At 43.5% G+C, this 20521-nt stretch overlaps 1 protein-coding gene across 2 annotated transcripts in view; it reads right to left on the bottom strand.

Annotated features, from left to right (window-relative positions):
* Positions 1–2986: 2986 nt before the first annotated feature.
* Positions 2987–20521, bottom strand: part of LOC134825101 (uncharacterized) — a 30581-nt gene continuing 13046 nt past the window's right edge. Inside the window, exons 3-7 of one of the 2 annotated variants that reach the window (XM_063837240.1) lie at positions 6044–6163; positions 5739–5830; positions 5360–5480; positions 4435–4557; positions 2987–3877 (exon numbers count right to left, since the gene is read on the bottom strand). In XM_063837240.1, coding sequence (XP_063693310.1) covers positions 3765–3877; positions 4435–4557; positions 5360–5480; positions 5739–5830; positions 6044–6163 — 569 coding nt within the window. In that variant the 3' untranslated portion in view covers positions 2987–3764. The remainder of the gene's footprint in view (positions 3878–4434; positions 4558–5359; positions 5481–5738; positions 5831–6043; positions 6164–20521) is intronic. The other variant, XM_063837239.1, reaches the window with a different exon arrangement.

Genomic DNA, 20521 nt, shown 5'->3' with positions numbered 1-20521 from the left:
AACAGCGAGTCAAGTGAACAACTGTAATTCCACACGACCATTTAATGCATATCTCCCGTCAGAAAACAAATTATCGTCTGTTATTATTATTTACTGTTTAGAACACAGTAACCCTGGTAACACAGACGAAAAACGAAAGTCATCAAACAATTTGGCAAAGAAAATGGCACCACTGTAAAATTGGTGGCACAGTAAAATTGGTGGCACAGTAAAAAGTGGTAGTACAGTAAAAATGGGTAAGGAACTATTGTTAATTAGACTATTTTTAGGAAGCGTGTGAAAAGCGCGTGTTACTATGGAAACGTGTATTTTACTGTAACTCTGTGTTAATGACACAATCTAATTTCTAAAAATACTAGTACACACCGTTGCTAGGATACCGTGTACACCGCGCCAGCAGAACGCGGGATAATTCATCACCTCCACCATTAGCTAATTGCTAATTAACTAATTAACTAATTAACTGCTCGCTGGTTATCCCACTGGAGGGGATTCTCGCTCGTTACAGTGCTCGTTTACTAGATCTCCTAATGGGGGTATCACGTGTTACCATGGTTACGCTAATCTATAGTGTGACATCACCAGTGACGTCACGTGTTGCGCTAATCTATAGTAGGTGTGACGTCGACAGTGACGTAATACTGAGATCATCAGAAATCATTACTGTGAAAGAAGTTTTTCATTTTTCAATTGAATCGGTCTTGTTTGGCAAAATTACAATTTTATGATTTCAACTTTTAAATTTGTCATTTCATCATCCGTTTTAAATGAGTCGAAAAAGTTTCTTTGTTGTAATAATTAATTAAGAAGAAAATAAAATGGTAAGAATAGGCTTTTAGAATTGGGTAAACCTCACGAATGTTTGATGTTTCATCCTAACTCATTGGTAGACTATAGGGAGAGGTAGGTAGCAGGTAGAGGACCCACTAACTAAATATTGTAACTTAGTTTTACTACATTCTGGCCATTAGGATCAGTCGTCAAAATCTTTATTTTTCACTTTAGTTTAAGTTATATTAATATAATAAATTTAAATCTTATGATATTGTCATTATCTTAACAGTTACTATTGTAACTTAAGATTTTAAATTTGTATTCCTTGTATTCCTTTTATTCCTTGTATTCCTTGTTATGTCGTTAAACGTAATCCAGCCCAAACCCTTATATTATTATTACTAATACTATAATAATGCTAAAATTAAGCAATAAAATTTGCGTTTGACAACTACAAGTTTGTTCTGTTCTTAAACATTAGGCAATGAGATGCAGCTAAATATTTAAATATCAAACTATGTAGCCTCAATTTGTACAGACAAAAACCATGACCAGGTGAAAAATTTCCCATCCTAGACTAGTCTCAAGCTGTTTTATCTTTATAATATCTTATATAATCTGTGTATTGTATAAATGCTAGTTCTTTTCGGTAAAAATACACTAATACTTCTGCAGACATGTTTCAGCCAACACAGGATTACACAGGATTACACAATATTACACAGGATTCCGTCAGTGAATAATTCTGGCGATGATATTTAATATTGCACTTTGTCTAAACGGTAATGATCGGGAATATCACCTACAGTTGAAGAGTAGAATAGTTTGGATAATCAAGCAGGATACGCACGTTACCTAGCAACAGTTACCTAGCAACAGTTACCTAGCAACAGAAGCAGGATAAGCACGAACGAAATAGCGGAGACACAACAGTGAGAAATCCGACAATCTAATCGCGGTACTATGACTACTCACGTGACAGTTTAGCAACTAATAAGATGACAGCATCACTAGTTACCTAGCAACACAATTGTACCACGTGACCAGGAAATGTGAATCTCGTCTACCCCGGGTTATCTTGTTACCATGCCTACTGCACGCAGCTCGCAGCTCACATTTACAGTTTAGCCCAATTGTAATTACCTAGCAACAGTTACCTAGCAACCAATTGTAATGGTGGCACGGGTACAAACTAAAGCTAAACGATCAGGAATACTTAAAACTGTTGATCTGAAGAGTTCGTGTGCAGTGTGCCGTTACTTTCTGATTAGTAACATTAGAGCAAATAGGAATAAAACTGGAACCCCGAATTTTAGAGAGATATTTTTATCGAAGAAATATACAAATTGGGAATAAAATCTGCTTTTTCACGGTATATCACATTTCCTATATCCGAGAGTTTTCGTGAAGCAAAAGTACGAAGTTGCGATGTAATTTTGTTTAAAATCAAAGGTGTTATGAAAATTTAGGGTAATATTTGAACGAAGATTTTTCGTCAACTAGTTTCTCGTTAATCTTTAAACCATCAAAATACAAGTATCCATAGTAACAGTAGCAAAAATACAGGTATCCATAGTAACAGTAGCAAAAAATACAAGTATCCATAGTAACAGTAGCAAAAATACAAGTATCTATATTAACAGTAGCAAAAATACAAGTATCCATAGTAACACTTAACAGTAGCAAAAATACAAATATACATGGTAAGGTAACAGTAGCAAAAATACAGGTATCCATAGTAACAGTAGCAAAAATACAGGTATCCATAGTAACAGTAGCAAAAATACAGGTATCCATAGTAATACTAGCACAAATACAGGTATCCATAGTAATAGTAGCAAAAATACAGGTATCCATAGTAACACTAGCACAAATACAGGTATCCATAGTAACCGTAGCAAAAATACAAGTATCCATAATAACAGTAGCAAAAATACAGGTATCCATAGTAACAGTAGCACAAATATAGGTATCCATAGTAACAGTAGCACAAATACAGGTATCCATAGTAACAGTAGCAAAAATACAGGTATCCATAGTAACAGTAGCAAAAATACAGGTATCCATAGTAACAGTAGCAAAAATACAGGTATCCATAGTAACAGTAGCAAAAATACAGGTATCCATAGTAATACTAGCACAAATACAGGTATCCATAGTAATAGTAGCAAAAATACAGGTATCCATAGTAACACTAGCACAAATACAGGTATCCATAGTAACAGTAGCAAAAATACAGGTATCCATAGTAACAGTAGCAAAAATACAGGTATCCATAGTAACAGTAGCACAAATATAGGTATCCATAGTGACAGTAGCACAAATATAACAGGTATCCATAGTAACCGTAGCACAAATACAGGTATCCATAGTAACACTACTGTATCCATAGTAACACTAGCACTACATTGCAGAACCGTGAGTCGCTCAAGGACTGGCCGGAGAGAAAGTAGAACTAATCAGCAGCTTCCTGCTGACTCCCCATTAAAATTAGTATTAATTAGCACTAATCAACCCGCCGCCTACACCAACACACCAACAGTTACCATAGCAACACACGTACTTTTCCCTGCCTCATCAGCAAGTGCACTGTAATAGTGCTAATTTCTATTTTGACAACAACCGATGTTTTGGAGGTAGGAGATCTAGGTAAGCACTTGTCTTTTATTACCTGTATACCTTTTATTGTATGTCTTTTAAAACATGTCTTAATTTTTGATTAGTAAAAAATAACACTCTTTATTCATTATCAGAAATCAAGCAAATGAGAAAAATCATTGAAGCTGACAAAGATTATTTGTAAGTAAAAAGTCTTCATAAATCTCAAGAAAATCTGTGGTTTTATTTGGCAGTGATGACATCTTTTAAACAGGGAACTCTTAAATGTTTGAATCTGATATTGGAAGTCTGACACAAATTTTAACACCAAGTAATGTTGATCACTCCGTTCTCTTGGTAACCATTATCTTGGTAACCTTAGTAACCATTACCTAAGAGCAGGGTTGGATGAAGGTAGGAGAGGGTCTGGCGAAGGAGAATGCTGGAGTTTTAGGTTTGACAGCTTTTACGTTCGGAGCGTACTGTCCCGGTCCAGGTACTTCTTCTGAAGAGAGTGGAGGTAGTGAAATACAGTGAAATACAGTGAAATACAGTGAAATATAGTGAGATATAGTGGAATACAATGAAATACAGTAAAATATAGTGAAATGCAGTAAAATATAGTGAAATACAGTGAAATACAGTAAAATATAGTGAAATGCAGTAAAATATAGTGAAATACAGTGAAATACAGTAAAATATAGTGAAATACAGTGAAATACAGTGGAATACAATGAAATACAGTAAAATATAGTGAAATGCAGTAAAATATAGTGAAATACAGTGAAATACAGTAAAATATAGTGAAATGCAGTAAAATATAGTGAAATACAGTGAAATATAGTGAAATACAGTGAAATATAGTGAAATATATACACTTCTCCTGGAGGGAGTGAGCATATAACAAGATCAAGTGCTTGTTATGCTCAGATTTAAAATGTAAGGTAACCACAGTCAATCGTGTTAACGCAGAATAGTGTCTATAGCTATGATTTATCTACCTTTATATGTTAGCTATATAGCTGCTCCTTTATAATATGTTTATATGTTAGCTAAACTTACTGTTCTTGACCCAGCGTTCTTGCGAGTAATCCTTCCTGACGATAGTGAAGCTAGGAGAAGCTTTGTAAAGATGTTTCACTGAGCCCCCTGTATTGTAGGCCATCGGACTCGGCACAGCTTCTTCTGCAAGGATAGTTCAGTAAGAACTGAAATTCGAGACTGGTTGAAATTTTATTTATATTCCACCCTACTTCAATAGGGTCAAGTGTGGTTAATGTGTCAACTGAGAATGCCTTGCCCTATCGATCATCATTGTTGCTATGGTGGATGCTGCGCGCTGTATTTTGTATAATAATATCTATTTCGCGCCACACGATAATTCTACAAAAATGCAATAGATGCAGTGGATGCATTCACAATTCTTAGAAAATGGCACGCTGAAATTGAAAGTTCGTTCCTCTCTATTTCCGGTATGAATTTTAACAAGATTAACATTTTATTTACCGACGAGTTTCCATGGATCAAACTTTGATTCCCACACCGTATATTAAATTCACGGGTATAAAAGATTAAAGAACTGGTCGCTACTATGGTGGTGATATCTTATAGCATGCATTATGATATTGAAATCATCACTTCAAAGGCAGTTTATGTTATTGTTGATACTAAGATTAGTACTTTAATACTACACTGAACGTTTTGGCCAACACATCGTTATTATATTATTAACAATGACACAGAGCTGACACGATTTATATTATATTAGGAAAATGTTCATACTTAATAGTTTATGGGCCCTGCTTTGTTTTCCTCGTGCTCTCAGGTAATCTATTTAAGACGCTACAGAAATTGTTGTAACCATGTAAGATCTACATTCTACACGCATATTTCTTTAGTGATACTTCTGCATTCTTCACGAACCATGCCCTATCATATAAACTATTAACAAATTTTGCGATTTTTAGTTACCGTAGCAACAACTAACTTTTCTTGAAGGCAATGTCCAGCAACTTGGCCCCGAAAGAGGGGGAAGGTCCAGCTCTGAGAAACGGAAGTCTTTTCCCCATAAAGTTTAGTTCACACTCGTGACTTCCAATCTCTGGCCACTGATAGGAAATTAATTTTATAGAAAGCAATTTAAATTGTCATCACAAAATATCACGCCAAAGATCAAGATTCGACGAAAATGACAAATCGTGTGAAATTTTACAATTCCTAACTAAATTTGCTCATAATTTTCTTATTTATGCTGGATGATAACCTTGAACATTTCGAGCACATGATTTGACATTGAGTGAGCCAGACAAATAAAATCTCGATATATTGCACTGAAGTGACAATATTATAATAATTAAACATCTTACTTTTTTTTCAAAGTCTGTTTTTATTTTCCACACATCAGAAGAAGCAAACCAAGTCTTTTCCCAACTCGTTCTACCAGGACCAACTTCATTTACTGAGAAATACAGAAAGCTAGTAACTATATAGTAACTGTAGTAACTATAGTGACTATAGTAACCATAGTAACTATAGTAAGGAAGCTGTTCTAGAAACCCAACATTAGATTTTACCAGATACCTCTATAATAATAGTTACTATAGTTACTATGGTTACTATGGTTACTATAATAACATAAATTTTAACGGAATGTTTTTTTAAATATTCTCACTTCCTTCCCCGAGCTTGTGTCCGAAAGAAAAAGATGGTCCTGATGGTTTAACAGCTGGAAAATACTGGTCAGGGGCTGGCCGAGGTGAGGGGGTCCTTTCTGCAAACCGGGGCGTGTTTACTGAAATAGAAATACTGATCAGGGGCTGGACGAGGTGAGGGGTCCTTTCTGCAAACCGGGGCGTGTTTATTGAAATAGAAATACTGGTCAGGGGCTGGACGAGGTGAGGGGGTCCTTTCTGCAAACCGGGGCGTGTTTACTGAAATAGAAATACTGATCAGGGGCAGGACGAGGTGAGGGGGTCCTTTCTGCAAACCGGGGCGTGTTTACTGAAATAGAAATACTGGTCAGGGGCTGGACGAGGTGAGGGGGTCCTTTCTGCAAACCGGGGCGTGTTTACTGAAATAGTAATACTGGTCAGGGGCAGGACAAGGTGAGGGGGTCCTTTCTGCAAACCGGGGCGCGTTTACTGAAATAGAAATACTGGTCAGGGGCTGGACGAGGTGAGGGGGTCCTTTCTGCAAACCGGGGCGTGTTTACTGAAATAGAAATACTGGTCAGGGGCTGGACGAGGTGAGGGGGTCCTTTCTGCAAACCGGGGCGCGTTTACTGAAATAGAAATACTGGTCAGGGGCAGGACGAGGTGAGGGGGTCCTTTCTGCAAACCGGGGCGTGTTTACTGAAATAGAAATACTGGTCAGGGGCTGGACGAGGTGAGGGGGTCCTTTCTGCAAACCGGGGCGTGTTTACTGAAATAGAAATACTGGTCAGGGGCTGGACGAGGTGAGGGGGTCCTTTCTGCAAACCGGGGCGTGTTTACTGAAATAGAAATACTGGTCAGGGGCTGGACGAGGTGAGGGGGTCCTTTCTGCAAACCGGGACGTGTTTACTGAAATAGAAATACTGATCAGGGGCTGGACGAGGTGAGGGGGTCCTTTCTGCAAACCGGGGCGTGTTTACTGAAATAGAAATACTGGTCAGGGGCTGGACGAGGTGAGGGGGTCCTTTCTGCAAACCGGGGCGTGTTTACTGAAATAGAAATACTGGTCAGGGGCTGGACGAGGTGAGGGGGTCCTTTCTGCAAACCGGGGCGCGTTTACTGAAATAGAAATACTGGTCAGGGGCAGGACGAGGTGAGGGGGTCCTTTCTGCAAACCGGGGCGTGTTTACTGAAATAGAAATACTGGTCAGGGGCTGGACGAGGTGAGGGGGTCCTTTCTGCAAACCGGGGCGTGTTTACTGAAATAGAAATACTGGTCAGGGGCTGGACGAGGTGAGGGGGTCCTTTCTGCAAACCGGGGCGTGTTTACTGAAATAGAAATACTGGTCAGGGGCTGGACGAGGTGAGGGGGTCCTTTCTGCAAACCGGGACGTGTTTACTGAAATAGAAATACTGATCAGGGGCTGGACGAGGTGAGGGGGTCCTTTCTGCAAACCGGGGCGTGTTTACTGAAATAGAAATACTGGTCAGGGGCTGGACGAGGTGAGGGGGTCCTTTCTGCAAACCGGGGCGTGTTTACTGAAATAGAAATACTAATCAGGGGCTGGACGAGGTGAGGGGGTCCTTTCTGCAAACCGGGGCGTGTTTACTGAAATAGAAATACTGGTCAGGGGCTGGACGAGGTGAGGGGGTCCTTTCTGCAAACCGGGGCGTGTTTACTGAAATAGAAATACTGGTCAGGGGCTGGACGAGGTGAGGGGGTCCTTTCTGCAAACCGGGACGTGTTTACTGAAATAGAAATACTGATCAGGGGCTGGACGAGGTGAGGGGGTCCTTTCTGCAAACCGGGGCGTGTTTACTGAAATAGAAATACTGGTCAGGGGCTGGACGAGGTGAGGGGGTCCTTTCTGCAAACCGGGGCGTGTTTACTGAAATAGAAATACTAATCAGGGGCTGGACGAGGTGAGGGGGTCCTTTCTGCAAACCGGGGCGTGTTTACTGAAATAGAAATACTGGTCAGGGGCTGGACGAGGTGAGGGGGTCCTTTCTGCAAACCGGGGCGTGTTTACTGAAATAGAAATACTGGTCAGGGGCTGGACGAGGTGAGGGGGTCCTTTCTGCAAACCGGGGCGTGTTTACTGAAATAGAAATACTGGTCAGGGGCTGGACGAGGTGAGGGGGTCCTTTCTGCAAACCGGGGCGTGTTTACTGAAATAGAAATACTGGTCAGGGGCTGGACGAGGTGAGGGGGTCCTTTCTGCAAACCGGGGCGTGTTTACTGAAATAGAAATACTGGTCAGGGGCTGGACGAGGTGAGGGGGTCCTTTCTGCAAACCGGGGCGTGTTTACTGAAATAGAAATACTAATCAGGGGCTGGACGAGGTGAGGGGGTCCTTTCTGCAAACCGGGGCGTGTTTACTGAAATAGAAATACTGGTCAGGGGCTGGACGAGGTGAGGGGGTCCTTTCTGCAAACCGGGGCGTGTTTACTGAAATATAAATACTGATCAGGGGCTGGACGAGGTGAGGGGGTCCTTTCTGCAAACCGGGGCGTGTTTACTGAAATATAAATACTGATCAGGGGCTGGACGAGGTGAGGGGGTCCTTTCTGCAAACCGGGGCGTGTTTACTGAAATAGAAATACTAATCAGGGGCTGGACGAGGTGAGGGGGTCCTTTCTGCAAACCGGGGCGTGTTTACTGAAATAGAAATACTGGTCAGGGGCTGGACGAGGTGAGGGGGTCCTTTCTGCAAACCGGGACGTGTTTACTGAAATAGAAATACTGGTCAGGGGCTGGACGAGGTGAGGGGGTCCTTTCTGCAAACCGGGGCGTGTTTACTGAAATAGAAATACTAATCAGGGGCTGGACGAGGTGAGGGGGTCCTTTCTGCAAACCGGGGCGTGTTTACTGAAATAGAAATACTGGTCAGGGGCTGGACGAGGTGAGGGGGTCCTTTCTGCAAACCGGGGCGTGTTTACTGAAATATAAATACTGATCAGGGGCTGGACGAGGTGAGGGGGTCCTTTCTGCAAACCGGGGCGTGTTTACTGAAATATAAATACTGATCAGGGGCTGGACGAGGTGAGGGGGTCCTTTCTGCAAACTGGGGCGTGTTTACTGAAATAGAAATACTGGTCAGGGGCTGGACGAGGTGAGGGGGTCCTTTCTGCAAACCGGGGCGTGTTTACTGAAATAGAAATACTGGACAGGGGCTGGACGAGGTGAGGGGGTCCTTTCTGCAAACCGGGGCGTGTTTACTGAAATAGAAATACTGATCAGGGGCTGGACGAGGTGAGGGGGTCCTTTCTGCAAACCGGGGCGTGTTTACTGAAATAGAAATACTGGTCAGGGGCTGGACGAGGTGAGGGGGTCCTTTCTGCAAACCGGGGCGTGTTTACTGAAATAGAAATACTGGTCAGGGGCAGGACGAGGTGAGGGGGTCCTTTCTGCAAACCGGGGCGTGTTTACTGAAATAGAAATACTGGTCAGGGGCTGGACGAGGTGAGGGGGTCCTTTCTGCAAACCGGGGCGTGTTTACTGAAATAGAAATACTGGTCAGGGGCTGGACGAGGTGAGGGGGTCCTTTCTGCAAACCGGGGCGTGTTTACTGAAATAGAAATACTGGTCAGGGGCTGGACGAGGTGAGGGGGTCCTTTCTGCAAACCGGGGCGTGTTTACTGAAATAGAAATACTGATCAGGGGCTGGACGAGGTGAGGGGGTCCTTTCTGCAAACCGGGGCGTGTTTACTGAAATAGAAATACTGGTCAGGGGCTGGACGAGGTGAGGGGGTCCTTTCTGCAAACCGGGGCGTGTTTATTGAAATAGAAATACTGGTCAGGGGCAGGACGAGGTGAGGGGGTCCTTTCTGCAAACCGGGGCGTGTTTACTGAAATAGAAATACTGATCAGGGGCTGGACGAGGTGAGGGGTCCTTTCTGCAAACCGGGGCGTGTTTACTGAATTAGAAATACTGGTCAGGAGCTGGACGAGGTGAGGGGGTCCTTTCTGCAAACCGGGGCGTGTTTACTGAATTAGAAATACTGGTCAGGGGCTGGACGAGGTGAGGGGGTCCTTTCTGCAAACCGGGGCGTGTTTACTGAAATAGAAATACTGGTCAGGGGCTGGACGAGGTGAGGGGGTCCTTTCTGCAAACCGGGGCGTGTTTATTGAAATAGAAATACTGGTCAGGGGCAGGACGAGGTGAGGGGGTCCTTTCTGCAAACCGGGGCGTGTTTACTGAAATAGAAATACTGATCAGGGGCTGGACGAGGTGAGGGGTCCTTTCTGCAAACCGGGGCGTGTTTACTGAATTAGAAATACTGGTCAGGAGCTGGACGAGGTGAGGGGGTCCTTTCTGCAAACCGGGGCGTGTTTACTGAATTAGAAATACTGGTCAGGGGCTGGACGAGGTGAGGGGGTCCTTTCTGCAAACCGGGGCGTGTTTACTGAAATAGAAATACTGGTCAGGGGCAGGACGAGGTGAGGGGGTCCTTTCTGCAAACCGGGGCGTGTTTACTGAAATAGAAATACTGATCAGGGGCTGGACGAGGTGAGGGGTCCTTTCTGCAAACCGGGGCGTGTTTACTGAATTAGAAATACTGGTCAGGAGCTGGACGAGGTGAGGGGGTCCTTTCTGCAAACCGGGGCGTGTTTACTGAATTAGAAATACTGGTCAGGGGCTGGACGAGGTGAGGGGGTCCTTTCTGCAAACCGGGGCGTGTTTATTGAAATAGAAATACTGGTCAGGGGCAGGACGAGGTGAGGGGGTCCTTTCTGCAAACCGGGGCGTGTTTACTGAAATAGAAATACTGATCAGGGGCTGGACGAGGTGAGGGGTCCTTTCTGCAAACCGGGGCGTGTTTACTGAATTAGAAATACTGGTCAGGAGCTGGACGAGGTGAGGGGGTCCTTTCTGCAAACCGGGGCGTGTTTACTGAATTAGAAATACTGGTCAGGGGCTGGACGAGGTGAGGGGGTCCTTTCTGCAAACCGGGGCGTGTTTACTGAAATAGAAATACTGGTCAGGGGCTGGACGAGGTGAGGGGGTCCTTTCTGGTGTAAAAACGAAACGGCTATTACACGGCAACCGGCTTGACTGGCCTTAACGGGGCGCTCCCTGGTCAAAGGATAGGGCGACTAGAACTAACTGAACCTGTATTAAACAAGGTCTAAAACCTAATAAACTGCTCCCGATAAACGAGGAGTAAGGAACGATATATCTGTTTTAAACGAGATATGTGCTGGTAATATAGTGACAATTCCCGATGAACGAGGAATTAAAACTAAAGCTAAAATGTACTGCTCCCGATGAACGAGGAGTTAAATAAACGCAACTGTATAAAACGAGCTACGGATGCACCTGTCTAAAACAAGATACAAACCTAATATTTAAACTCCCGGTAAACGAGGAATTAACACTAAAGCTAAAATATACTGCTCCCGATGAACGAGGAGTCAAATAAACGCAACTGTATAAAACGAGCTACGGATGCACCTGTCTGAAACAAGATACAAACCTAATATTTAAACTCCCGGTAAACGAGGAGATGAGGACTCAGCAACTCGCGGTAGTGGCTGCACGTAGATCTGACAGTGAACCCCGGTGAACTGCGATGCGATGACTCAGTCTGTTTAAAAACAAGAAAGGTGGAAGGCTGCCGGAGTCTGTATTTTAAACAAGACTTAAATTTAGTGTACTGTACCAAATAAAACGCTCTCGTATAACGGTCGAAACTTTATAACTCAAAACCCGACGAATGTTCGGTTACCTTTACAGAAGTGTCTATCTCCCAAAATCTCTCCCTTATCTCTAAAAAAGGGCTCGTAAAAATGTGATAAATAAACAAACGGCCGAACGAACTAAAGATAAGAAAGTAAATGTACGAATATGAAATAGAAACGTGAGATAACATTAAAATAAAAGTGGCAAAAAAACGATGAATTAAAATATTACAAAGTGAAATAAAACCTATACTGAGGACTACAAAACTACACCGGAGCGTGTTTACTGAAATAGAAATACTGGTCAGGGGCTGGACGAGGTGAGGGGGTCCTTTCTGCAAACCGGGGCGTGTTTACTGAAATAGAAATACTGGTCAGGGGCAGGACGAGGTGAGGGGGTCCTTTCTGCAAACTGGGGCGTGTTTACTTTTATCCAATAAAATTTAAAAAAATATAAATAGCAAAATACCAATGAAATACCATATCATTATCTGTCCCCTTATCAAAACAAATAAACTCGATAGATTGGATCCGAATTGACTAAATCCCCACTACAATACAATCAATAATAAATATCCAATAAGATTTAAAAATATAAATATCAAAATACCAATGAAATACCATATCATTATCTGTCCCCTTATCAAAACAAATAAACTCGATAGATTGGATGCGAATTGACTAAATCCCCACTACAATACAATCAATAATAAATATCCAATAAAATTTTTAAAAAATAAGTCTCAAAATACCAATGAAATACCATATCATTATCTGTCCCCTTATCAAAACAAATAAATAAAATGGCACTCTGTTTAAAACAAGAGGCACTCCCATGATGATGGCACTCTGTATCAAACAAGAGGCACTCCCAAGATGTATAGACGAGATTTCTTGTACGTTTCTTCTTCCGTAAGTTTCTAGACGTCTTCATAAGCAGTTTCTTTCGCGGTTCTCCTCTGACGGAGAATGAGGTAAAGATCCCAGAAGAATTCGGCCGTAACAAAGCCCAGACTCCAGTGCATGTAGTTAATATCAACAAGCATATCCTTCAATATATCCAGCATACAACATAATATCCCCATCATGTTTACAAACAGTTTAGCTGTCAAATAACAAGTGCAACAGTACACGGTACAGAGCAAGGACTGGGCTGATATCAGTCTGTCTAAAACGAGATTAAAACGTCCCAGAAATCCTATACTACTAAAGTCTGAAATAGTCAGGCGGACGTAGATCGTTACGTGGCCTCAGGTTATATCCTCTTATTCGTTGAGTCTCCTGTTCTGGCGTCACGTTTTCTCGTGGTGGAGTAAAGAAGTCCTGCACGACCGATGTAGCCCCTTCTGTCGACGCTGACGAGGTGGTAGGCGATAATGTCCTAGGTCGTGGTGAATGAGATACACTTCCTCCCGACAAGCTTGTTGGAGGTGTGGGCAACCTTCTTGGTGTAGATCGTGTCGTTGACTGAGCATCATCGCTCTGAATCACTATCTGCTTGTCTTGTGCTTTTCGACGCGGAGTCCCCCAGTATTCCTCTTCCTGGTCGTCATCACTACTGCTATCTATGTCGATATATGTGTTTCCTTTCATGCTCTTACGAGGTTCATCAGGTTCCTTAGGCTTTTCTGGGGTCCGACGTGAATACTTATTTGTCTCAAATCTCTTCATTTTGCAAATATTAACGACCTTTTCCACACCCTGTCCTAAGTCGACGACGTACAGGTGGTCATTTATCACTTTTGTGATTCTGAATGGTCCACGAAACCTTGGCTCGAACTTATGTCTGGGATACTGCACCAGTACAAAACAATGATCACCCTCCTTGAAGTAGGGTCCGTGTAGGTTGCGATCGTGCTGTTTCGCTGCATAGCCAAAATCTATCTGGGACTGCTTCCTAACCTTTCAGATGATTCTCTTTAGCTCCATGTGGTTCTTGTAAACAGCTGCCGCAACAGTACTGTTTCCCTCGGATTCTACCTTCTCCGCTGTCCCCATCACAAAAGTCAATGGTAGGTTAACCTCCCTTCCAAACATCATTTTGTGAGCAGAAAATCCAGTTCTGCGATTCTTGGAACAGTTAAGGGCAAATGTGACCTTATCTAAGTATAGATCCCAGAGATGTTCCTTATTATCGGGCTGACAAGTGCGGAGGGCAGTGTTTAACCGCTTGTTGTTATTCTCAGCACGTCCTGTACTCGCTGATTTGTATGAGGTCCCATGAGTTTTTTTACATTCGAGGGCCTTAAAAACCTCGCCGAAAAACTCAGCTCTGAATCCTGGGTGATTATCCACAATAATCTCTCGACAGACACCAAATCTCCAGATCCAGTTCTTCATGATAGCCGCAATGTTCTCCTTTGCAGTTTGAGTGCGCACCGGCACTGCCACCACATAGTTCGACCATGCATCAGAGATAGTCAGGATATAGCGATACCCACGAGGCGTTCTTTTAGTGGCACTGGGCACTATGTGATCGACTATGATTGCATCGTTAAAATTGTGGAACATGATGTGATTCAAGGGGGCTTTTAGGTAAGCTCTAGGTGGTTTCATCTCCCCACATTTGACGCACGCTTTGACAAACAGATCAAATTCTGTTTCCATTTTTGGCCAGTAGAAGTACTGTCTGCATTTCGCAACACAAGCGTTAGCACCCGGGTGACAGTACGTAATATTTTCATGAAACAGTCTCATGATATTTTCTTCACACCTTTCTGGCACTAAGATAAGGTAACGTGTCTCATCTTCATTCCTTTTTACCCATTTTCTCTTGAGGAGCCCGTCTTCCAATATTATCAGATTAAATTGCTTCCAATATGATAATAATCTTTCAGGAGTTCTGTTAACCTGTACCATTCCCCGTTGCTTAGCAACCACCCAATCTTTAACAACACTAAGAATGGAGTCTGCTTCCTGTTCCCTTCTAATATCGTCCAAATCGGGAAGAACTTGAGTGACTGGTTCTGCTGCAGACTGAGAAATGGCAAAGGTTACTTGTTTTTTAGGTTTGTGACTCTTTTTGTCACGGGGTGCTTCCAAATGATTACAGTAACATCCTGGAGTTCTCTGTGTTTCCGGCTCAGTCTTTCTTAGTATGACAGTTCCATCATGCTCTCTTTCAAACAAAAGTTGCAGGTCTGTAACTTCATCCTGCAGCTCCAAATCAGAACCCTCTCGAGATACTGTCTCTGCGACATCCTCTATCGCATCACTCAAAGTCAACGTATAGTCAGCATTGTCAATTATAATCTCTGACTCACTGGGAACTCTTTTCATTTCACATTCCTCGCTTATTGTCCCCTCTGGTTTGCAACCAGATCTTTCCTCAGCTTTAACCGTGGGCGATTCAATTTCACGACCACAAGCACTAACTCTTCCAGTAAGTTCTTGTGCAGTAGACCTGCGTTCATCATTTCGCGAACACTTATCAAGCCCTATGTGTCCTCCCTTATCAGTATCTACCACTTCCGTCTGACATCCCATGTCAACTGTCTTCCTCCTGAATGGGAATCTACTCAAGAAGTCACAAAGCGTGTTTTTCTTGCCCTCTACATGCTCTATTGAGAAGGTGAAGTTGGCTAGTTCCTGGCACTTTCTGATGAGAGACGGATCAGATTTAGAAAACAACGAGTCAGTAGCCGATAGTAAACTTTTGCAATCTGTCAAAACTTTGAACTCCGTATTTCTCAGGTACATCTTCCAATGTTGAATGGCCAATACCATCGCATCAAACTCAAGCTGAGTCTGGCTACGTTCCCTCTTAAACTGTGGGACCGCCTTGCTGTAGAACGCAACTATTCTCCTCTCTCTTCCCCCGTTAACTGGAAGTTCCTGTGAGAGTGTGGCACCGTACCCATGTTTGCTAGCGTCAACCTGAACCTGGTATGACTTGTAAGGGTCGCTGGTATCTGGAATAGCTAAGATAGTGCTCTGGGCTACTGCGTTTTTCAGCTCCTCGAATGCTCTCTGACACTCACTGCTCCATTCAAACTTGGTATCCTTAGCAGTAAGCTGGTGAAGCGGTCTCGCTAACCTACTATAGTTCGGGATCCACTTCCGAACATAGTTTAGGGCTCCTAGCACCTCTTGGACCCTCTTACTAGTAGTAGGAACAGGTAACTCAAGCAAGTCCTTGATCCGGTCTTCTGTGATCTGTATTCCTTCATCACTAACAGATACACCTACGAATGTCACTTTCCTCTTTAGTAACTCGCACTTTTTGGGGGTGAGCTTTAAATTGGCACTCATCAACCTTCCTAGTAGTATTTCTAGCCTGTTAAGATGATCCTCCACCGATGTAGAGCTCAAAAATAGATCATCTATAAAGAAAATTAGCTGATCGATGGGAATAGTGGCCAGCAACTTGTACATCATCCTCGAAAATGCACTACTAGAGTTTTGTGCCCCATAATCATTCTAGCCCAACAATATGACTTGCCCCTGTAAAGAAATGCGGTCATTTTCTTTGACTCCTTAGAATACGGAACCTGCCAGAAGCTTTTACTGAGGTCGAAACTTGAAAACAACGTATCTGCTCCTATCGTGTCTAGCACGTGGTTCAAGTTAGGCAAGGGATACTTCTCATCTAGACATACCTTGTTAAGATTTCTAAGATCAGCTACAAGTCGCCATTGGTCAGGTGTATTCTTCTTTACCAGAAAAATGGGAGAGTTAAACTCACTGGGCTCAAACGTTGGTTCCACTACACCAACCTTGACCATCTGGTCTATCTGCCTGTCCATTTCGTCTCTGAGCTTGTAGGCCGTCGGGATGGGCGTAGTCCAGGCAGGTGATGTCCCCTCCTTCAGTTTTATTTCAGTCTCAAACTCTGTACAACACCCGATATCAAACTCGTTTCTTGAGAAACACCCTCTATGCTCCCAGATTATCTGCTCAAGACGCTCCCGGTCACTAGCTGTCATCTCTGCTTCGACCTCGTCAAGTTTCAAGCTCTTGTTCAACAGTTCCTTCTTAGTCCACCGGTCAGTGCAGCTGCTATCAGGTACCCTCTCGCTACCTGTAGCGTCCTGAATCCCGGAAACGTCCCTGTGTATCGCTTCAGCCTCAGGCTTTACTATCTTAACACCGTGTATCATGTGATGATCCCCTAGCGGTTTTAAATGTCCTATGACAGTGTTTCTAAATATTTGAATGGGCCTGTCGGTGGCGTTGATGCATTTCACCGGGACAAATTTACCGCGGGAGTGGACTACTGCTGTAGCCATCAAAATGCCTGTACGCTGCAACCCATTTCTACAATGCGGTTCCGTGATGCCCTGATAACTCCCGCCCTTTGCCTGGATTCGGCCTCCTACAAATTGGGCTGTGTTTGGCGGAATCACAGTCACCTTCGCACATCTGATCTTGAGCCGATCCTTCACAGTTACGTTAGTAGGCTTCTTTCTGAATCCGATACTATTGCCGTCTTCCAGGGTTAGTTGGCATTTCTTATAGTCTAATACTATCTTATTGGTCCTGAGAAAATCATCCCCTATAAGAAATTCAGTATCTAATAGGTCTGTAACTATAAAATCATGAGAAAAGTGACCTCCAGCTATAACAATGTCCATCCGAACACGGCCCTTGATCGGTATCGTGTCCTGAGAAAACGACTTCAGAACCATCTTACAAGTACCAACGTTCTCCTCCAACCCAAGCTTTTTTACCAGCCCCGTAGAAACAATGCTAACAGCTGACCCACTATCTACGAAAAAGAGGACATCAGCACCTTTGCAAAGGCCTTGAATCAAAATATGTTTCCACGACACTGCATTAACCTGACTACTATCTGGCTCTAATTCTAGAACCTTCCTCCGCGACTGTAATTGGTCAGGTTTGAACCAGTCGCGTACCCGTTTAAATGCTCATTCTGGTAGTTCATCTGTTGGTGTTGCCCCGGTAACATCTCACCCTGGCGTTCAACCCGACTTCCCCAAGTACCAGATCTATTTGACGGACAGTCTCTCCTGTAATGTCCCACTTGCTGACAACCATAACATACGACAGCTCTCCCTCTTGGAGCTGGAGGTGCAGTGGAGTTTCCCGTCCTATATCCACCTCTTCCTCTATTGGGAATGCTGGCTGTACCCATCTCTCTACAAACTCGGGCAACATGCCCGGTCTTGTCACACAACTGACAAGTGATTCCTGCCCAACAGTTTTCTGACACGTGACCCGATTTACCACATTTCTGACAGCCTGTAATTTCCGGCACTGGTTCGCTCCCAACTCCGAACAATGGCATTCCAGAGAACTCCTCCACCGGTGAAACACTGTCATCTTGCTCCTCCAGAGCCTGTGAGATGTGCTCCTCTTGTACTGCGATTTGTGTCACGTGATCCAGATTTTCATCTTCACTGTCTCCCATCTGCAACAGTCTACGTTTTATCGCTGTGTTAGATAAACCAGAAATAAAGGCGGTCACAGCGGCTCCTTCTCGCTCTAGTCTTGACGAGAATATAATCTCCGCGCTGTCACGTATTCGCTCCGAAAACTGTTCGACTGACTCTCCTGTCTCCTGTTTCATGCGACCAAACTTAGTCCTCATTATCCGGGTGTCAGTCGATGGGAAAAGCCTAGTCTTAACGGCAGAAATAAATCTCTTAATATCTCTTTTTTCCTCCCCAGTAAACTGAAAGTTAGAGATCTTCTTGAACAGAGAATTGTCCTCCACTAATCCGCTGATTCTGAGATCTAGGTTGTCACATATACCGGAGAGTCTGACATGATGCTCAAAGCGCAGCAGAAAGTTACTAAAATCATCCCCTTTTCTGTAACGAGGAGCTTTACTCCCGTGGAACTGACGTGGAGCTCTCTCCTGTGGCCAACTCAGCTCTGGTAAGCCCACACTAACTTCAGAGTCGTCATGTAACCAATCAGCAGCTTCCTTTTTGACAGCTGGTCTACTGAGTTCAACCTTAGCATTGACCGTCATATTAGTCAACCTTTCTGTGTTCTCAGCCAGGGATTTCCCTATTCGTTTGAACTCTTTTTCCATGTCATACAACGCGATTTTCCTCTCTCTGATAGGACCTATATCATCTGTTTCCAGTTCATTAAGACTGGCCTCAGCCCTGCTGATTTGTTCTTTCACATCAGCTCTTTGTTTCTTCAAGCTTGTAATATCCGCCTGCAGCTCTAGCGTACTACCCTGACTTTCCATATCGACCACTTATTACGGCCTCCAGATGGTGTAAAAACGAAACGGCTATTACACGGCAACCGGCTTGACTGGCCTTAACGGGGCGCTCCCTGGTCAAAGGATAGGGCGACTAGAACTAACTGAACCTGTATTAAACAAGGTCTAAAACCTAATAAACTGCTCCCGATAAACGAGGAGTAAGGAACGATATATCTGTTTTAAACGAGATATGTGCTGGTAATATAGTGACAATTCCCGATGAACGAGGAATTAAAACTAAAGCTAAAATGTACTGCTCCCGATGAACGAGGAGTTAAATAAACGCAACTGTATAAAACGAGCTACGGATGCACATGTCTAAAACAAGATACAAACCTAATATTTAAACTCCCGGTAAACGAGGAATTAACACTAAAAGCTAAAATATACTGCTCCCGATGAACGAGGAGTCAAATAAACGCAACTGTATAAAACGAGCTACGGATGCACCTGTCTGAAACAAGATACAAACCTAATATTTAAACTCCCGGTAAACGAGGAGATGAGGACTCAGCAACTCGCGGTAGTGGCTGCACGTAGATCTGACAGTGAACCCCGGTGAACTGCGATGCGATGACTCAGTCTGTTTAAAAACAAGAAAGGTGGAAGGCTGCCGGAGTCTGTATTTTAAACAAGACTTAAATTTAGTGTACTGTACCAAATAAAACGCTCTCGTATAACGGTCGAAACTTTATAACTCAAAACCCGACGAATGTTCGGTTACCTTTACAGAAGTGTCTATCTCCCAAAATCTCTCCCTTATCTCTAAAAAAGGGCTCGTAAAAATGTGATAAATAAACAAACGGCCGAACGAACTAAAGATAAGAAAGTAAATGTACGAATATGAAATAGAAACGTGAGATAACATTAAAATAAAAGTGGCAAAAAAACGATGAATTAAAATATTACAAAGTGAAATAAAACCTATACTGAGGACTACAAAACTACACCGGAGCGTGTTTACTGAAATAGAAATACTGGTCAGGGGCTGGACGAGGTGAGGGGGTCCTTTCTGCAAACTGGGGCGTGTTTACTGAATTAGAAATACTGGTCAGGGGCAGGACGAGGTGAGGGTGTCCTTTCTGCAAACCAGGGCGTGTTTACTGAAATAGAAATACTGATCAGGGGCTGGACGAGGTGAGGGGGTCCTTTCTGCAAACCGGGGCGTGTTTACTGAAATATAAATACTGGTCAGGGGCTGGACGAGGTGAGGGGGTCCTTTCTGCAAACCGGGGCGTGTTTACTGAAATAGAAATACTGGTCAGGGGCTGGACGAGGTGAGGGGGTCCTTTCTGCAAACCGGGGCGTGTTTACTGAAATAGAAATACTGGTCAGGGGCTGGACGAGGTGAGGGGGTCCTTTCTGCAAACCGGGGCGTGTTTACTGAAATAGAAATACTGGTCAGGGCCTGGACGAGGTGAGGGGGTCCTTTCTGCAAACCGGGGCGTGTTTACTGAAATAGAAATACTGGTCAGGGGCTGGACGAGGTGAGGGGGTCCTTTCTGCAAACCGGTGCGTGTTTACTGAAATAGAAATACTGGTCAGGGGCTGGACGAGGTGAGGGGTCCTTTCTGCAAACCGGGACGTGTTTACTGAAATAGAAATACTGGTCAGGGGCTGGACGAGGTGAGG

The sequence above is a fragment of the Bolinopsis microptera genome, chromosome 13, assembly GCF_026151205.1.
Source record: "Bolinopsis microptera isolate Bmic1 chromosome 13, MBARI_Bmic_1.0, whole genome shotgun sequence".
In the NCBI taxonomy this organism is placed as follows: Eukaryota; Metazoa; Ctenophora; class Tentaculata; order Lobata; family Bolinopsidae; genus Bolinopsis; species Bolinopsis microptera.
Note: the sequence above shows the minus strand (reverse complement) of the source record. Positions and strands in the feature narration are given on the sequence as shown.